Consider the following 14,794-nt stretch of genomic DNA (forward strand, 5'->3'; position numbering starts at 1 on the left):
GTATATACAGCAAAATATGGTACTCTTACATAGAACAGGATTAACCTTTTGGGTTTTCTACTTAAAATCTTGTCATCAGGAATTATTTGTGACTTGGGCTTCTGGTTTATAAAGAGTGCTTATACCATGTAACTGCCTGTTGAGGAATTAAAAATGAAGCAGTGAATAAATCTTTATCTTCATGGAACTTGGTGTTTCACGAGCTTTTCTGTTATCTTCAGAAATCTGGACAATGTTCCCTGCTTTGCAAAGTTTTAGTGAGGGTTAGAAATAATTGTGAATGTCTGTGATGGAGTTCCAGGCCCATCTCACTGGGTTTGGGCTTGTTTCACTTCATCAAGCTGCTTGTACAACTGCCATGTATGAATTGTAACTTTTCCAATAAAAATCATAGTAATTGCGTCCATCTATGGAGCAAAACAGTCTATGCCAAACAGTCTACTAAAGTATTTTACAACCCGATAAGTGGTTGGCCATATTGCAAATAAGAAAATGAAGAGGTAAGCAAGATGAAATAAACTTAGTTAATTTTCATTCAACTAATAAGGTGACGCAGAACTTGAGCCCAAGTGTGATTTGTTGTGTAATTTACAGTATAATATTACACGGGTCAACATGTATTGGCTCTTGAATTATTTTTACTCATTTTTTATTAAATATGTATTCATTCATTTATTCAACTTTTTGTGGAGCACCTATTGAATGCCAGCCTCTGTTCTGCATGTTGCTTGGGAAACCTCATTTAAAAGAGATTCTGCTCTCACGAGGTTTAACTTTTCTAGTGCTTTTGTAGAAAAGCCAGGGATGAGGAGACCAAGTCTGGTCACTGTGTGTTTTATGCTGCCTTCTCAGGAAAGTGACCTTACTTCCTTCTATCATTTCAGTCAAAGAAACAAAAGCCAAGAGGAAGAGGAAGCTAATTGTTGATAGTGTCAAAGAGTTGGATAGTAAGACAATTAGAGCTCAACTTAGTGATTATTCTGACATTGTTACCACTTTGGACCTGGCACCACCCACCAAGAAACTGATGATGTGGAAAGAGACGGGGGGAGTGGAAAAGCTCTTCTCTCTACCTGCCCAGCCTTTGTGGAATAACAGACTACTGAAGGTAGTACAGTCGGTAGAATTTTTTATTTCTTACACATTTTGATCATTTTTAAAAATACTTTAAAACCTGTGTTTGAATAATGTTTAACTTTGAAGTATTTTTTTTTTTAACTATATGGTACCAATAGCTCTCTCTCCTCAACCTTCTGTGATGGACTGTTAGCTTTGTTGCCTTAGTGTGTACTGTGTTTCAAGTCTGCAGTCCTTTAATGTTGCTTTCTAGCCAAAACATGTGGTGGTTCTACTTTTCCCACAATAAAGAATACTGGCTTTATGAGCTTAGGCCCTATCTGCTCACTTAGAATCCAGAGTATTCCAAAGCAAGATTCGGAGGCATCTGATGAGTGATGCAGCGCTGTTAGGCTGTTACTCTTTCTAAAATTGAAATTGCATAGAACCAACTGAGTTTACTTTATATTTCACCGTGTTCTAAATGTAAAGTGTTTAAAAGCACCAAGACTATGGTAAAACTGCTATTTTTTGAAAGCACAGTCATGTATTCACTTGGAAAATTTATATTTATATTTTTTGACTTAGTGGTCTTGTTATAGGAATTTTTCCTAAGGAGGTAATTCAAAATATGAAAACTGTTTCTGTGAAGATGTTCATTACATTGTTATTTACACTTACACATTTTTTTAAATAAACTTATAATGTTGAAAAATGGTTCAGGTGTGAGATACGTGTGTGTGTGTGTGTGTGTGTGTTGTATACATACATGTAATCTCGGTGGAACATTATGCAGTCATTTAAAATGTTAAAACAATAGTTAAGATTACCATATAATGGTAAGTGATAAAAGCGCCATGCAAAGCTGTTTGATATGATTACAGTTGGATTGAGTTTTAAGTGTATCAATGTGAAAATAAACTTCAGGCAAATTTCATTTATTTTCAATTTTTATAAATTGCTGCAGTTAAATCTGAAATCCTATATTCAAAATGAGTTCAAGGTGGAATGAAATGTGAGTATGTTATAACATTAAGTAGAAATTTTGCTAAATGTATATGCACACTGATTACAACTGTATTAAAACTTAGGGAAAATGCAAGTATGAGTGGTGGGTTTTTAGTTAATGTGATTTATTTTATAATTAAGGTGTTTTTTTTTCTTAATTTTCCTTATAGCTCTTTACACGCTGTCTTACACCTCTAGTTCCAGAAGATCTTAGAAAAAGGAGGAAAGGAGGAGAGGCTGATAATTTGGATGAATTCCTCAAAGAATTTGAAAATCCAGAGGTTCCCAGAGAGGACCAGCAACAGCAACATCAGCAGCGTGATGTTATCGGTCTGTCCTATTGGAATAGTTCCCTGATGAAGTTTCCATAAACGTTTGGCTTAAAGTTTACTTGTATGTTACCAAAGTAAAAGAAACCAGGAACAAGGGAGTATATTCAAGATTTTGGACAGGGAAATACATGCCTTCTTATTTTGTGCAATCGCCTGGTTAGATAGGAAGCTTTCTGTTTCGTGACTGGCTGTGTGATAGTCTGCTAAAGGGTTGTCCTGCATTGGACCGGAGGCGGGACTTGTTCCCTTAAGGCACTCTCCCACTTTCAAGTGTAACGTTATAACTTGAGTAGTCTTTGTGGAAGTAAAATTTTATTCAGCCTTCTGTGTTAGAGAAAGTACCTATGTTTTAGTGTATTAGTATTAAAAAGTAAATGGTTCTAAAATGCTAAGACTAAATGACCTAAGTCTCTTCATATGGCTGACTGCAGATGAGCCCATTTTGGAAGAGCCAAGCCGCCTCCAGGAATCAGTGATGGAGACCAGCAGAACAACCCTGGATGAGTCAGCCATGCCCCCACCACCCCCTCAGGGAGTTAAGCGAAAAGCAGGACAGATCGACCCAGAGCCTGTGATCCCTGTAAGTACGCACCTCTCTCCATCACAGTGTTTGGGGGTATTCAGAAAATCATTTTAAATCTCTAGAACTAGGAAATGTTATGTAAGGAGGCTTTTTTAAAGTATCTTGGTTTAGACAGAAAATGCAAAGGAAATGGGTCAGAGAGGAAGAACGGCAGCAAGAGGATATGAGCACAGTGTACCCTAAGTGAGAAGATGCTCTAGGGATTTTCAGTCTTTCTGACACGTCTTGGATAGTCTTGCTTCAGAGTGGCGTGAAGTGAGCATCCTTTGCTAAGGTGACATCCTTGACCGTGAACTTAACTGTGGTTCATTTTTCTTTCTCAAACATTAGTCAAGGGTGAATCTGAGATTCTAGATAAAGTAAGAAAAGCAGTGTATTAAACTTGTTAAATTCTATATGTATTAAATAATTTTGTGAATAAAATGAAACATACTTTCTGCTAAATAGAATTTTTGCATTTAAAAATAAGCAAGTAGAGCTCTGGTGGGGTAGATCAGTTGGTTAGGCATCATCCCAAAACACCAAGGTTGTGGCTTCTATCCCTGGTCAGGGCACATTGAAGGGACACCCAGTGAATGCATAGATAAGTGGAACAAATTAATCTTTCTTTCCTTCTGTCTCTTTAAAAGCAATAAATACAAAATTTGTAAAAAGTAAGGGAGTAGATTCTTGTGCATTCTATCTAGGCCAGGTGGGGTGGGGGGGACGCAGATTGTCACTTACCTAGTTCCAGGTGTCTGACCACTTTATTTTGTTTAGTCTTTACGAGCAAGATTAAGCATTCTGTTTTATTGAGAAATAATTAACGTAGCATTGTGCTTAAGGTGAAAAACATGATTTTATATATGTATAGTGAAATGATACATACAATAAGTTAGCATTTATTACCTCACATAGTTAAAAATATATTTTTGTGATGAGAACTTGTAATATCTACTCTCTGCAACTTCAAGTACATGATTACAATGTTAACTGTGATCACCGTATTGTGTATCAAATCCTCAGAACTTCACCTTGTAACTACAAGTTATATTCTGACCAGTATCTCCCCACTTCCCAATCCCCCGTAACCACCACTGTCTTCAGTTTTTAGAGTCCGCGTACAAGCAGTATCACAGTGCTCGTCTTGCTTTGCCTGACTCCCCTCATTTAGCGTAAAGCCTCAAGGTCCATCCATGATGTTGCAGATGGCGTGGTTTCCTTCCTTCTCATGGTTGAATGATGTTCCATTGCATATGTATATCACGTCTTCATTCATTGACAGACATTTAGGTTCTTTCCACATCTTGGCTGTGGTGTATAATGTTGCAGTGAACATCAGGGTGCCTATATTTTTTTGAGGTAGATTTGTTTCCCTCAAATAAATCCTCTCCAGTGGAATTGGTGGATCGTATGGTAGTTCTGTTTTTTATTTTTTTGAGGAATCTCCATACCATTTTCCGTTCTGGTTGTTCCAGTGTACATTCCACCAATAGTGCACACGGGCTCCCTTTTCTTCACATTGTTGTCAACACTTATTTCTTGTCTCTGATAACAGCCATTCTAACAGTTGTGAAGGTGATGGCTCATTGTGGCTTTGATTTGCCTTTCCGTGATTATTAGTGACGCTGAGCATCTTTTTATGTACCCGTTTGCCACCCGTATATCTTTGGGAAAATCCTCTGCCCATTTTTAATCAGGTTTATTTATTTTTTACTTGTTATGAAAGTTCTTTTTCTGATAAGGGGTTAATATTTAAAAATATATATGTGCATTGCAAATATTTTCTTCATTCTGTAGGCTGCCTTTTCATTTTATTGATGGTATTCTATGCAGAAGCTTCTTAGTTGATATAGTCTCTCTTTTGATAGCAGATCCAAAAAATCATCACCAAGATCAATGCCAAGGAGCTTCCCATTTATAATTTCTTGTGAGAAGGGAGTTTTATGGTTTCAGGTCTTAACATTCAGAGTCTTTAGTGATTCCATTTTAGTGTTTGGTATAGGAGATTAGGGATCCAGTTTTTTTGAAGAGACTGTCTTTTCCCCACTGCATATTCTTGGCTTCTTTATTGTAAATTAATTTACTGTGTATGTGTGGGTTCATTCCTCTTAGTCTCTCTATTCTGTCCCAGGTTCTCGTTTAATGTTTAGCAAACATTTCCTGCCTATCTCCAGTACTAGGGAGTTTTAGGCTATCTTGATAATTAATCAGAGTATACTTTTCAGATTGCTGAAAAAATGTAAACATCTGATTATTTCATTAAGACTGTCTACCATTAAGTACACTAAAGGTAAAAAAGCTAAAATAAGTATAAAGGAAGTTAAGTCCAGTTTAGGACTTCTCAACCTTAAGTCAATAGAATAAATGATTGAGCAAAAGGAGGCTCTCTCGTAACAGCCTGTGGGTTCTTGGTACAGCCTCCATCAAGAGGTATTGGCAGAATATTCTGTGCCCTCTGGTGGTAGGAAGTTGTTGAAAAAGCGCGTATTTCTTCTCTATGAGCTCAGGAATGAGAATGGGGACAGGTACCACTCTCCTGGTAATTGTTCCTTACCATTTGTTGAGCTTGTTAAAGGTTGTTATTTTTAATGTTGTCAACTGTTAATATTTAAGCCTGAGAGGAAGGAAATTAAAGAGATGGACCCCAAAATAGTCTCTTCATTCCCATTAGTTGCCACAAGAGCTTCAGGGCTCTCATTTCGAGCCCGAGCTTAGCTGTGATGGTCTTGAGGCAGTAGTGGTGACTTTCATGCGGTAATGGATGGCACAGCTTTTCCGCCCTGCCCGGGAGTCAGCGGGTGGTTGTGTGTTTTTCTAAAATGGTACTACAGAAAGTTTGGGGATTTTTATCATTTATAGTTGTTCTATTTGCAAAGTTCTCAGAGACGTTTAAGTATTTGACTCCTAAAAAGTAAGTGTAAACACATTTCTTAGGATAAGATAGTGGATTTACTTCTTTTGTGAACTGCAATACTTCAATGTTGTAGGTTTACAGTTGTATGTAAAACAGCTTATTCTTGGATTATTATTTAATTATTGTATTATGCTTCATACTGACAACTTTAAACCTACTTTTGCCTCACCCTGTTCATCAGTTTTTGATTGTGAGGTCATATGACCGCAGTATTTCTTCTCATTTTGGAAACTTTAGCAACTATGTACTTGCATATTTAAAAGAAACTACCCTTAAAATGTGCGTCTTAAATTGCCTTATTTTTCTTGCTTTAAGCCTCAGCAGGTAGAGCAGATGGAAATACCTCCTGTAGAGCTGCCCCCAGAAGAGCCTCCAAATATCTGTCAGTTAATCCCAGAGTTAGATCTTCTACCAGAAAAAGAGAAGGAGAAAGAGAAGGAGAAAGAAGATGATGAAGAGGAAGAGGTAAAGTAACATTTGGAATAAATTACCTTTGCACCGTTAGCAAACCTTCTCCCCAGCTCTCTTTTCATATTGGAAGTCAGTTCATTAATGCTGAGCTTCAGAGTAATGAAAAAATGTTCAAGCATGAGCAAAACTTAACCAAATGCTTAGTAATCTAGTATCATTGGGAACATCAAATTTCATGCTGTGTGTAACTCAGTGGCTTTGGAAGGACATGGCTTCACTTATTTTTTTTCCCTTGACTTCTAAATGGTTTGTAGCTGCTTTTATTATGTTATGGTCAGTAATCAGTTCTTACCTCTGGCCTGGAAATCAGATAATCAAACATTCTTCACACATGGGTTTTGTTTTCATTAGACTGGAGTGGGGTGTGACTTTACTAAAATAGATTGAGTAAAGGCTGGGATGACTTCCTTTTTTAAAGTATAGAAGTGCTATTTAAGGTCTTGAGGTTAATGTAAGGCTTAGAATATATTCTTCTGTTGGATGTTGTCAAATATTTTATTTAGACCTTTACTGAAGTGTCTTCCAGGTAGCATTGAAGCTTTTTAAATTTCATCTAAGAGTAAAGGTTATGGATTGGATTAGACACATTTTCATTACCATCTGTTTGTGTTTGTAATTTATCATTATGCCAGCCATAGATTTCATAGGCACTTAGTGCTTAGAATTTAATACGAGCAATACATTGTTTTAAAGTCAAAATTTAGCCCCAGAGCTACTCTAGCCCATGTGTTAGAGTGTGTGCCATTTTCTCAGACTTAGTGTTGAATCAGTATTTAAAAGTCATCCTGCTTCCTCTTATGTGTAAAGCTGTTTACTTCTGCTTCTTTGGAATGTGGCATATACATCTAGTATAGTCTGGGAGCTGGGTGGCTGAAGTAAAGTCTGTATTATGGGTTATAGCTCGTTTCTTTTAAAACACATACAGACTAGTATGACTTCCTCATCTTTGCTAGTTTGTGGGCTCTTCTCGGTACTGTTCCAAAATGAGATTAGGAATTGGCCAGAACATAAATCATCTAGAATATCATGCTCCAGAAAAATAATACATATATATGCAGTTGAGATGAACAGTGTGTTTAGTGGCATAGCTGATTTATATCCCAGCATACGTTCCTTCCTTATCTTAACAGGGGCCAAATAACCAACCAGCAATAGTCCACGGACCATGCTGTGTAGACCACATCTTTCTAGACCAGTACAGAATCCCATATTCAGCCCAATGTTTGCTTGCAGGTACAGAGGACTTTCTTTTGTAATTTAAGAAAGACAGACTTCAAAGTTCATACTAAATCTAAGTGATTTTTCAGCAGCATCAAGTATAATTTTTCTGTTAGTCAAAATGAAGTGGTTTAAATTAATTTAGAGCTTTCAGGAGATAGAGAAATACTTCATTTTGCAGCAGAGTAGTTTATCAGCTTACTTTTTAATGTGTGTGTGGGGTCACCTTCATTCAGGATGAAGATGCTTCAGGGGGTGATCAGGATCAAGAAGAAAGAAGATGGAACAAAAGGACTCAGCAGATGCTTCACGGGCTGCAGGTATGCCACCGCGGCCTTGGCGTCTACTGCAAAGGCTCGTGGGGTTACTCCTCCAAAACAGTAGTCATGTGCCATAGAACCAGAAAACCTGTCTTTGTGAGGCATTTCCCAGAACTACTTATTTTAAAGTTCTTTAATACATTAACTGTTAGACCAAGAGTAAGCCTGGAAGGCATCCAGGTGAGTGCTCTCCCATGGCTTATCTTGCAAAGCAGATTTGTGGTGATGTATGGTGCTCTTCTGTGTATCTGTGTCTTATTCTCGGTTGAGCAAATTTATGTGCTTGAATCATTACATTCGTTGCATTGTTGTAGTGTCAGATGTCACTTACCTTCAGCCTTAAAGTATCAGATAATAGATGAGATATCTTGAGCATATGACACACCAGGGAAGTTGCTTGAAGTTTCCTAAAATAGATTCAAAGGATAGTTGGATTAAGTGGAAATTTTAAGAACTATAAGCGCTAGATTTTACTGTTGTATCAATTTAGATATCCAAAGAAATGAGTCAATAATATTCCTTAGATTTATGAATTTAGACATACCGTGACATACTCTTTAACTCCTTGATTAACCTGAGAATCACTCTTGCTATTCAAAGAAGTCTACTCCCAGCCCCCAATAGAATGAATATACAATATACTTTTTCCAGTATCCAAAATTGACGCCTTGTTTTACAAATTATTCATTTAATTCTTCCTTTTTTTTTTTTAATTTCAGCGAGCTCTTGCTAAAACTGGAGCTGAATCTATCAGTTTGCTTGAGTTATGTCGAAACACGAACAGAAAGCAAGCTGCAGCAAAGTTCTACAGTTTCTTGGTTCTTAAAAAGCAGCAAGCTATTGAGCTGACACAGGAAGAACCATACAGTGACATCATTGCAACACCTGGACCAAGGTTCCACATTATTTGAGCAGCTTACAAGCACTGTAGCTAGTGTTCACTTCACTAGGATGTACAAATTGCCCCCATGTGTAGGGCACACAAAACCCTTTAAGAAAATCCCGATTTTTGTCTGTACAAAGTCTTTGCCTTTTTCTTAATTTTTTCCAGTATTTTAATTTTATCAGTTTCATCTTTAAGGGAAACTGCTTGTATGGATTGTGTTCTGATGGAGAAAAAAAGCACCCCGAGGACTCACTGATTATTTTAACAGTTGAGAACAGATGTGTGCAATATTGGCGCATGCAATAATGTTGAGTGGCAGTCAGCAGTCAGCAGTCAGGGTTTTTATCTTTGCTCTCCATTGGGAAGGAAAACGTGTCAGGAAAAATGCCTGACAGTTTTAAGAATTATGGTGTGAGTCTTAGCAGGAAATTGTCTTCATCAGTAACACTGGCAATCTTCTTGGTAACCCCTGTACTCAGGCCTGGTGCCTAAACAGAGATTGTCCTTGAGATCTGTTTTAAAGTGTAATTCCATCATGACCAAGAGGGTGTGGGAAATCATGTTATAGCTCATCCCCTCAGCTACAAGACGGTAGGACTTGGTTAGAAGTGTTCTGTTTTATAAATCATTCCATGAGTCTTTTTAATGAACCTTACTATCCTGAAATCTGTTGTTTTAGGGAGGCTCTAAAATGAGCAGGAATAGACTTTTTTAGAGTAGAATGAACTTAAACATTTATAACTGTCCAGGAGCTATAAATCAAAGTTTTAAGAAGATGTTTGAATATTTCAGTATTTGAATCATGGAACTAGAAATTGCTATGCCAACTAAAAGGACAGACTGATGGGAAATCATACACCTGGTTGACCTAACCTTTAAGCAGACAATGCTGTAAAAATAATGGCTTCTCTGATATTTATTATAAGTTTTATTACTGACCTCTTTTTCCAACGCTGCACACACTCTGTGTTTGGAACTTTAATAGCTTTGCAACAGAAATTCTGTATCCAGTTCCCTATAATTTAAATGAAGAAAAACATCCAAATAAAGGCTTTATTATTAACAGACCAGATAGCACCAGAAATTTTGTGACTATTATGATTATCGAAATGTCTTAACTTTTTAGAGCAAGGATACACTGAAAGTTCTAGCGTTAAGTGTTGGCACTTTTGTGGGGAAAAAAATCACTTTGGACACTCAGACTTCAGTGTATATCCAGTAATTTAAAATTAAGTGAAATGTTTTAAATTTGTGAACACGTAATTACTGTTTTGATGATTCATTTTCTTGAGAATGGTAATTGTATAAAATTGCTATTGCAGCTTTATTTTCAAAATAATGTGCCTGTAAAACCATTTTTCTCCCTTTGTAAAAAGACATTGTAGATAATTGAATGTTTGATTATAGAAAAGTCATTAGTTCCTTGTTACACATTTTGTTAGTCTGGTTTTTGTTGCTTATTGGGTTTAATATTGTTCCTGAAAATAGTTGATGCTATGTTATGTATAACTTTTCTAATAAAAGTTGTGTTACAAGCTGTAAATTGTTGGAGTATTGGTCATTCAGTTGGAGGTGCCGCCCTGGAAAACACAGCGCATACAAATGATGCCACACCTGTGGGTGTGTACCCTGGGGCCTTAAACAAACTCAGCCAATACGCATGTCTTGGAGACTTCCTGGGTCCATCTGAAAAGCCTACTAAAAGCCAACTAAAAGCCAGAGCTTTCAGTAACGGAATATACTGCTTTTGCACTCAGGCCTGTGGCTTGTCCCACCCCCAGTTGTCTTAGAGTCTTCCCCACCCCCCAGCTTTCTAAAAAATATTTTACTGATTATGCTCTTACAGTTGTCCCATTTCTCCCCCCTTTATTCCCATCCACCCTGCACACCCCCTCCCACCCACATTTCCCCCCTGTAGTTCATGTCCATGGGTCATACATATAAGTTTTGGCTTCTACATTCCCTATACTATTCTTAACCTCCCCCTATCTATTTTCTACCTACCATTTATGCTACTTATTCTCTGTACCTTTCCCCCCTCTCTCCCTCTTTCACTCCCCTGCTGATAACCCTCCATGTTATCTCTATTTCTGTGATTCTGTTCCTGTTCCAGTTGTTTGCTTAGTTTTTGTTTTTGTTTTAGATGTGGTTGTTAATAACTGAGTTTGTTGTCATTTTACTGTTCATGTTTTCTATCTTCTTTTTCTTAGATAAATCCCTTTAACATTTCACATACTAAGGGCTTGGTGATGATGAACTCCTTTAACTTGACCTTATCTGGGAAGCACTTTATCTGCCCTTCCATTCTAAATGAAAGCTTTGCTGGATAGAGTACTCTAGGATGTAGGTCCTTGCCTTTCATGACTTGGAATACTTCTTTCCAGCCCCTTCTTGCCTGCAAGGTCTCTTTTGAGAAATCAGCTGACAGTCTAATGGGAACTCCTTTGTAGGTAACTGTCTCCATTCCTCTTGCTGCTTTTAAGATTCTCTCCTTCTGTTTGATCTTGGCTAATGTAATTATGATGTGCCTTGGTGTGTTCCTCCTTGGGTCCAGCTGCTTTGGGACTCTGGGCTTCCTGGACTTCCTAGAAGTCTATTGCCTTTGCCAGATTGGGGCAGTTCTCCATTATTTGTTCAAGTAAGTTTTTGATTTTTTGCTCTTCCTCTTCTCCTTCTGGTACCCCCCTATGATTCAGATGTTGGAATATTTAAAGATGTCCTGGAGGTTCCTAAGCCTCTCCTCATTTTTTTGAATTCTTGTTTCTTCATTCTGTTCTGGATGAGTGTTTGTTCCTTCCTTCTGGTCCACACCATTGATTTGAGTTCCGGTTTACTTCCCCTCACTGTTGGTTCCCTGTTCATTTCCCTTTATTTCACTTGGCATAGCCTTCACTTTTTCATGTAATTTTGTGACTATATTCAACCATTTCTGTGAGCATCCTGATTACCATTGTTTTGAACTGTGCATCTGATAGGTTGGCTATCTCTTCATTGCTTAGTTGTATTTTTTCTGGAGCTTTGATCTGTTCTTTCATTTGGACTATTTTTTTCTGTCTTGGCGCAACTGTTACATATTAAGGGGTGGAGCCTTAGGTGTTCACCAGGGCGGGCAACCCACGCCACTGTGTTGTGATGCTGTATGTGGGGGAGGGTCCGAGAGGGAACAATGGCGCTCGCTCTGCTCTCTGCTGGCTTTCAATCACTTCCCCTGCTACCCACAAGCAAATTGGGCCCTTCTGGTGCTGATTCCCTGGTGGGTGGGTTTGTGTATGTTCTCGGACCCTGTGGGTCTCTCCAATGAACTCTCCTGTGAGGCTGGGAGTTTCTCCTGCTGGTGCTTCAATCCCCACAGGTGTTTTCAGTCAGAGGTTTGAGTCTTTATTTCCCTGCACTGAAGCCCTGGGTTGCGTGGTCTGTCTCCCTCCCAGTTGTTCCCTCCCTGTTTGTTGGCACACGAATGTGGGACTGCCTGCTCCATCAGACGCTGCCTCACCGGGTCCACCAGCTGCTGCCTTGCTGTGAGTCCTCTCTGCTGGCTGCCTGTCTCCACCCCTCCTAATGGTCTGGATGCATGTTTCTTTAACTCCTTGGTTCTCAGACTTCCATACAGTTTGATTTTTGTCCGTTTTGGTTTTTGTTTTTAAATTTTTTGTCATCCTTTTGGTTGTGCGAGGGGGCACAGTATGTCTACCTAAGCCTCCATCTTGGCCGGAAAGTGTCTTAGTGTCTTGAGACACATCAGGGCTTAAACCATGAATAGTTCAATGCTGTTTGTAATAGGAAAAACTGTTTACTAAGTACCAATTACTCTCAGACCCAAAGATACTTTAGTTTAGTTTAGGATTGCCACCCATGGCAAAGACTAATAGTAGAGAATTATAACCTAATACAAGAATGTTGGGAGCTAGAACACAGCATGCCAAAGTACCTGGGAGTAGTCCTGAAAGGATTTTTATCAGGCAGTAAAAAGCTTTTGCTAAGATTTGAAAGATGGCTCAGCATAGTAAGTAAAGTAAAGTGGTTTTATTTTAGATAGAGCAGAAACATGAGGATTTGATTTAGGACATGGAAGCCTAGGCAGAGACTTGAAAAGTAAAATCCTACCTCCTCCTCAAACAGAGCTACTACCAAAGTGGGCCAGAGGTCTGGAAGTAGATTCTCATTTAATTTGATTTTGGAGCCTAAAATTCAAACTTTATTCTCCATCTGGGCCTACTCCTAAGATAAAATGAAAATCCGATCACACACTTGTCTCCAGAAGTTGTGGAAATCCTATGGAGCTAATGAAAAGCAATGTTAAAAGCCACTAACCTTTGTATAACAGGAATGACATTACTTTTTCCAGGTCAGGTTCTTAACCTTTCCGATCCTAGAGCAAGTCCTGTGCATGACGTGGATAGCTCCACGTGGACCGCATGGCGCCTCAGTCCATCTACAACCACTAATTCTACTTACTCCTTCAGATCCTGTAATGCACTGGTGGCAAAGACAATGCCTGCAGGCCCAATCCGGCCCTCCCCCTTCTTTTATCCAGCCCAGCACCTTGTTTCTACCCAGTGGCAGTGCCGACTCTTGCTTAACTGTTAAGGAGTAGCTACATTTCTACAGTCCTAAAATTACATTCGGCCCTTTGAAGGCAACTGCAAGGCTGATGTGGCCCCTGGTGAAAATGAGTTTGACACCCCTGCAGTGTAATGCCTCATCTTGGTGACAGGCGCCTTCACTCCCCATGTCCCCAGTGTTTCACAAGGCTAGACCACCTTTCAAATGTCTGCTAGCTGCACGTGACTAGTGGCTACCATATTAGCACTTCAGGGTCACACAATCAATACTTGTAAATCTAGGCAAGGTGCATAGCATCCAAGAATGCAAAAAACAAACAAAGTTATCTGTCTTCATAGAACTTACCTTCTAGCATGGAGACAATGATAAACATAAGTCAAAAATCTAATATTTTAGGAATGATAGGCTGCAGTATTAATTGGGGCGGTCAGAGTAAGCCTCATTTACAAGACGAAGTTCTCTGCAGACTTGAATGTGAGACAAGGATGTATAGAGTGTGTTAACCAAGAATATGTAGGGCAAAAACTAGGACACACATATGCCTGGCATGTTCAAGATAGCGCAAGACCAGACGCCGAAGAGAACAGAGAAGTGAGCGGGGAAGTGATAGGAACTAAGGTGGGAGACGTAACAGGATAGGTGATGTACTGTAGAACTCAACTGCGCTACTGCAGCATGACGAGTTGAAGAAGAAGTAAGAGAAAAAATACCTCGAGACAAAGCAAAATGAAAAACAAAGTTTATGGAATGAAGCAAAAGCAGTTCTAAGGAAAAAATTCAGTGATAAATGACATCAAGAAACAAGAAAAATCTCAAACAGCCTAATGGTATATCTCAAGGAACTAGAAAAAGAACAAATGAAGCCCAAACTTAATAGAAGGAAATAGAAACTAAAAAGACAATAGCAAAAATCAATTACACTAACAGCTGATTCTCTAAAAATAAATAAAACAGAAAGATCTTTAGCAAGACTCACCAAGAAAAAAAGAGGACTTAAAATCATCAATGTAAGAGATGTATTAACAGAAGAAAAATCCTCAGAATGTCTGGCTGTGAAAACTAGCAGGGATTTCAGATGAGTGAGATGGAGGTCATCTGGTCCAGGCGATCCTCTTAATGGGCCCATACGGGGACTTGGGAACTCACTGGCTCTGAGCTCAGTGCTGCGGCAGCAGCTCCAAAAGCACCAGAGACACACGGGAAGAAGCTGAGTTGACGAGCTTCAGGGCCAGGGCTGGGAGGGGAGCGGGGGTCAGGGTAGCTCACTCTGGGGACAAGTGCTGGCAAATGCCATTGTTCCTTTGCTGAGCCCTCCTCCCACCCAACATGCACAGGTGGGGGCCAAATCAGAATGCTTTTCTTTGAAAAGATAAACAAAATGGATAAATCTTTAACCAGATTCATGAAGTAAAAAGGAGAGGACCATATACATAAATCCAGAAATGAACAAGATGTGATAAC

General features: G+C 38.9%; 1 protein-coding gene across 1 annotated transcript in view; it reads left to right on the forward strand.

Moving 5' to 3' along the window:
- Positions 1-10,313, forward strand: part of RAD21 (RAD21 cohesin complex component) — a 29,476-nt gene extending 19,163 nt beyond the window's left edge. Inside the window, exons 9-14 of the mRNA XM_024572134.2 lie at positions 885-1,108; positions 2,235-2,394; positions 2,828-2,976; positions 6,191-6,340; positions 7,801-7,884; positions 8,604-10,313. Coding sequence (XP_024427902.1) covers positions 885-1,108; positions 2,235-2,394; positions 2,828-2,976; positions 6,191-6,340; positions 7,801-7,884; positions 8,604-8,795 — 959 coding nt within the window. The 3' untranslated portion in view covers positions 8,796-10,313. The remainder of the gene's footprint in view (positions 1-884; positions 1,109-2,234; positions 2,395-2,827; positions 2,977-6,190; positions 6,341-7,800; positions 7,885-8,603) is intronic.
- The last annotated feature ends 4,481 nt before the right edge of the window (positions 10,314-14,794 follow it).

The sequence above is a fragment of the Desmodus rotundus genome, chromosome 8, assembly GCF_022682495.2.
Source record: "Desmodus rotundus isolate HL8 chromosome 8, HLdesRot8A.1, whole genome shotgun sequence".
Classification (NCBI taxonomy): Eukaryota; Metazoa; Chordata; class Mammalia; order Chiroptera; family Phyllostomidae; genus Desmodus; species Desmodus rotundus.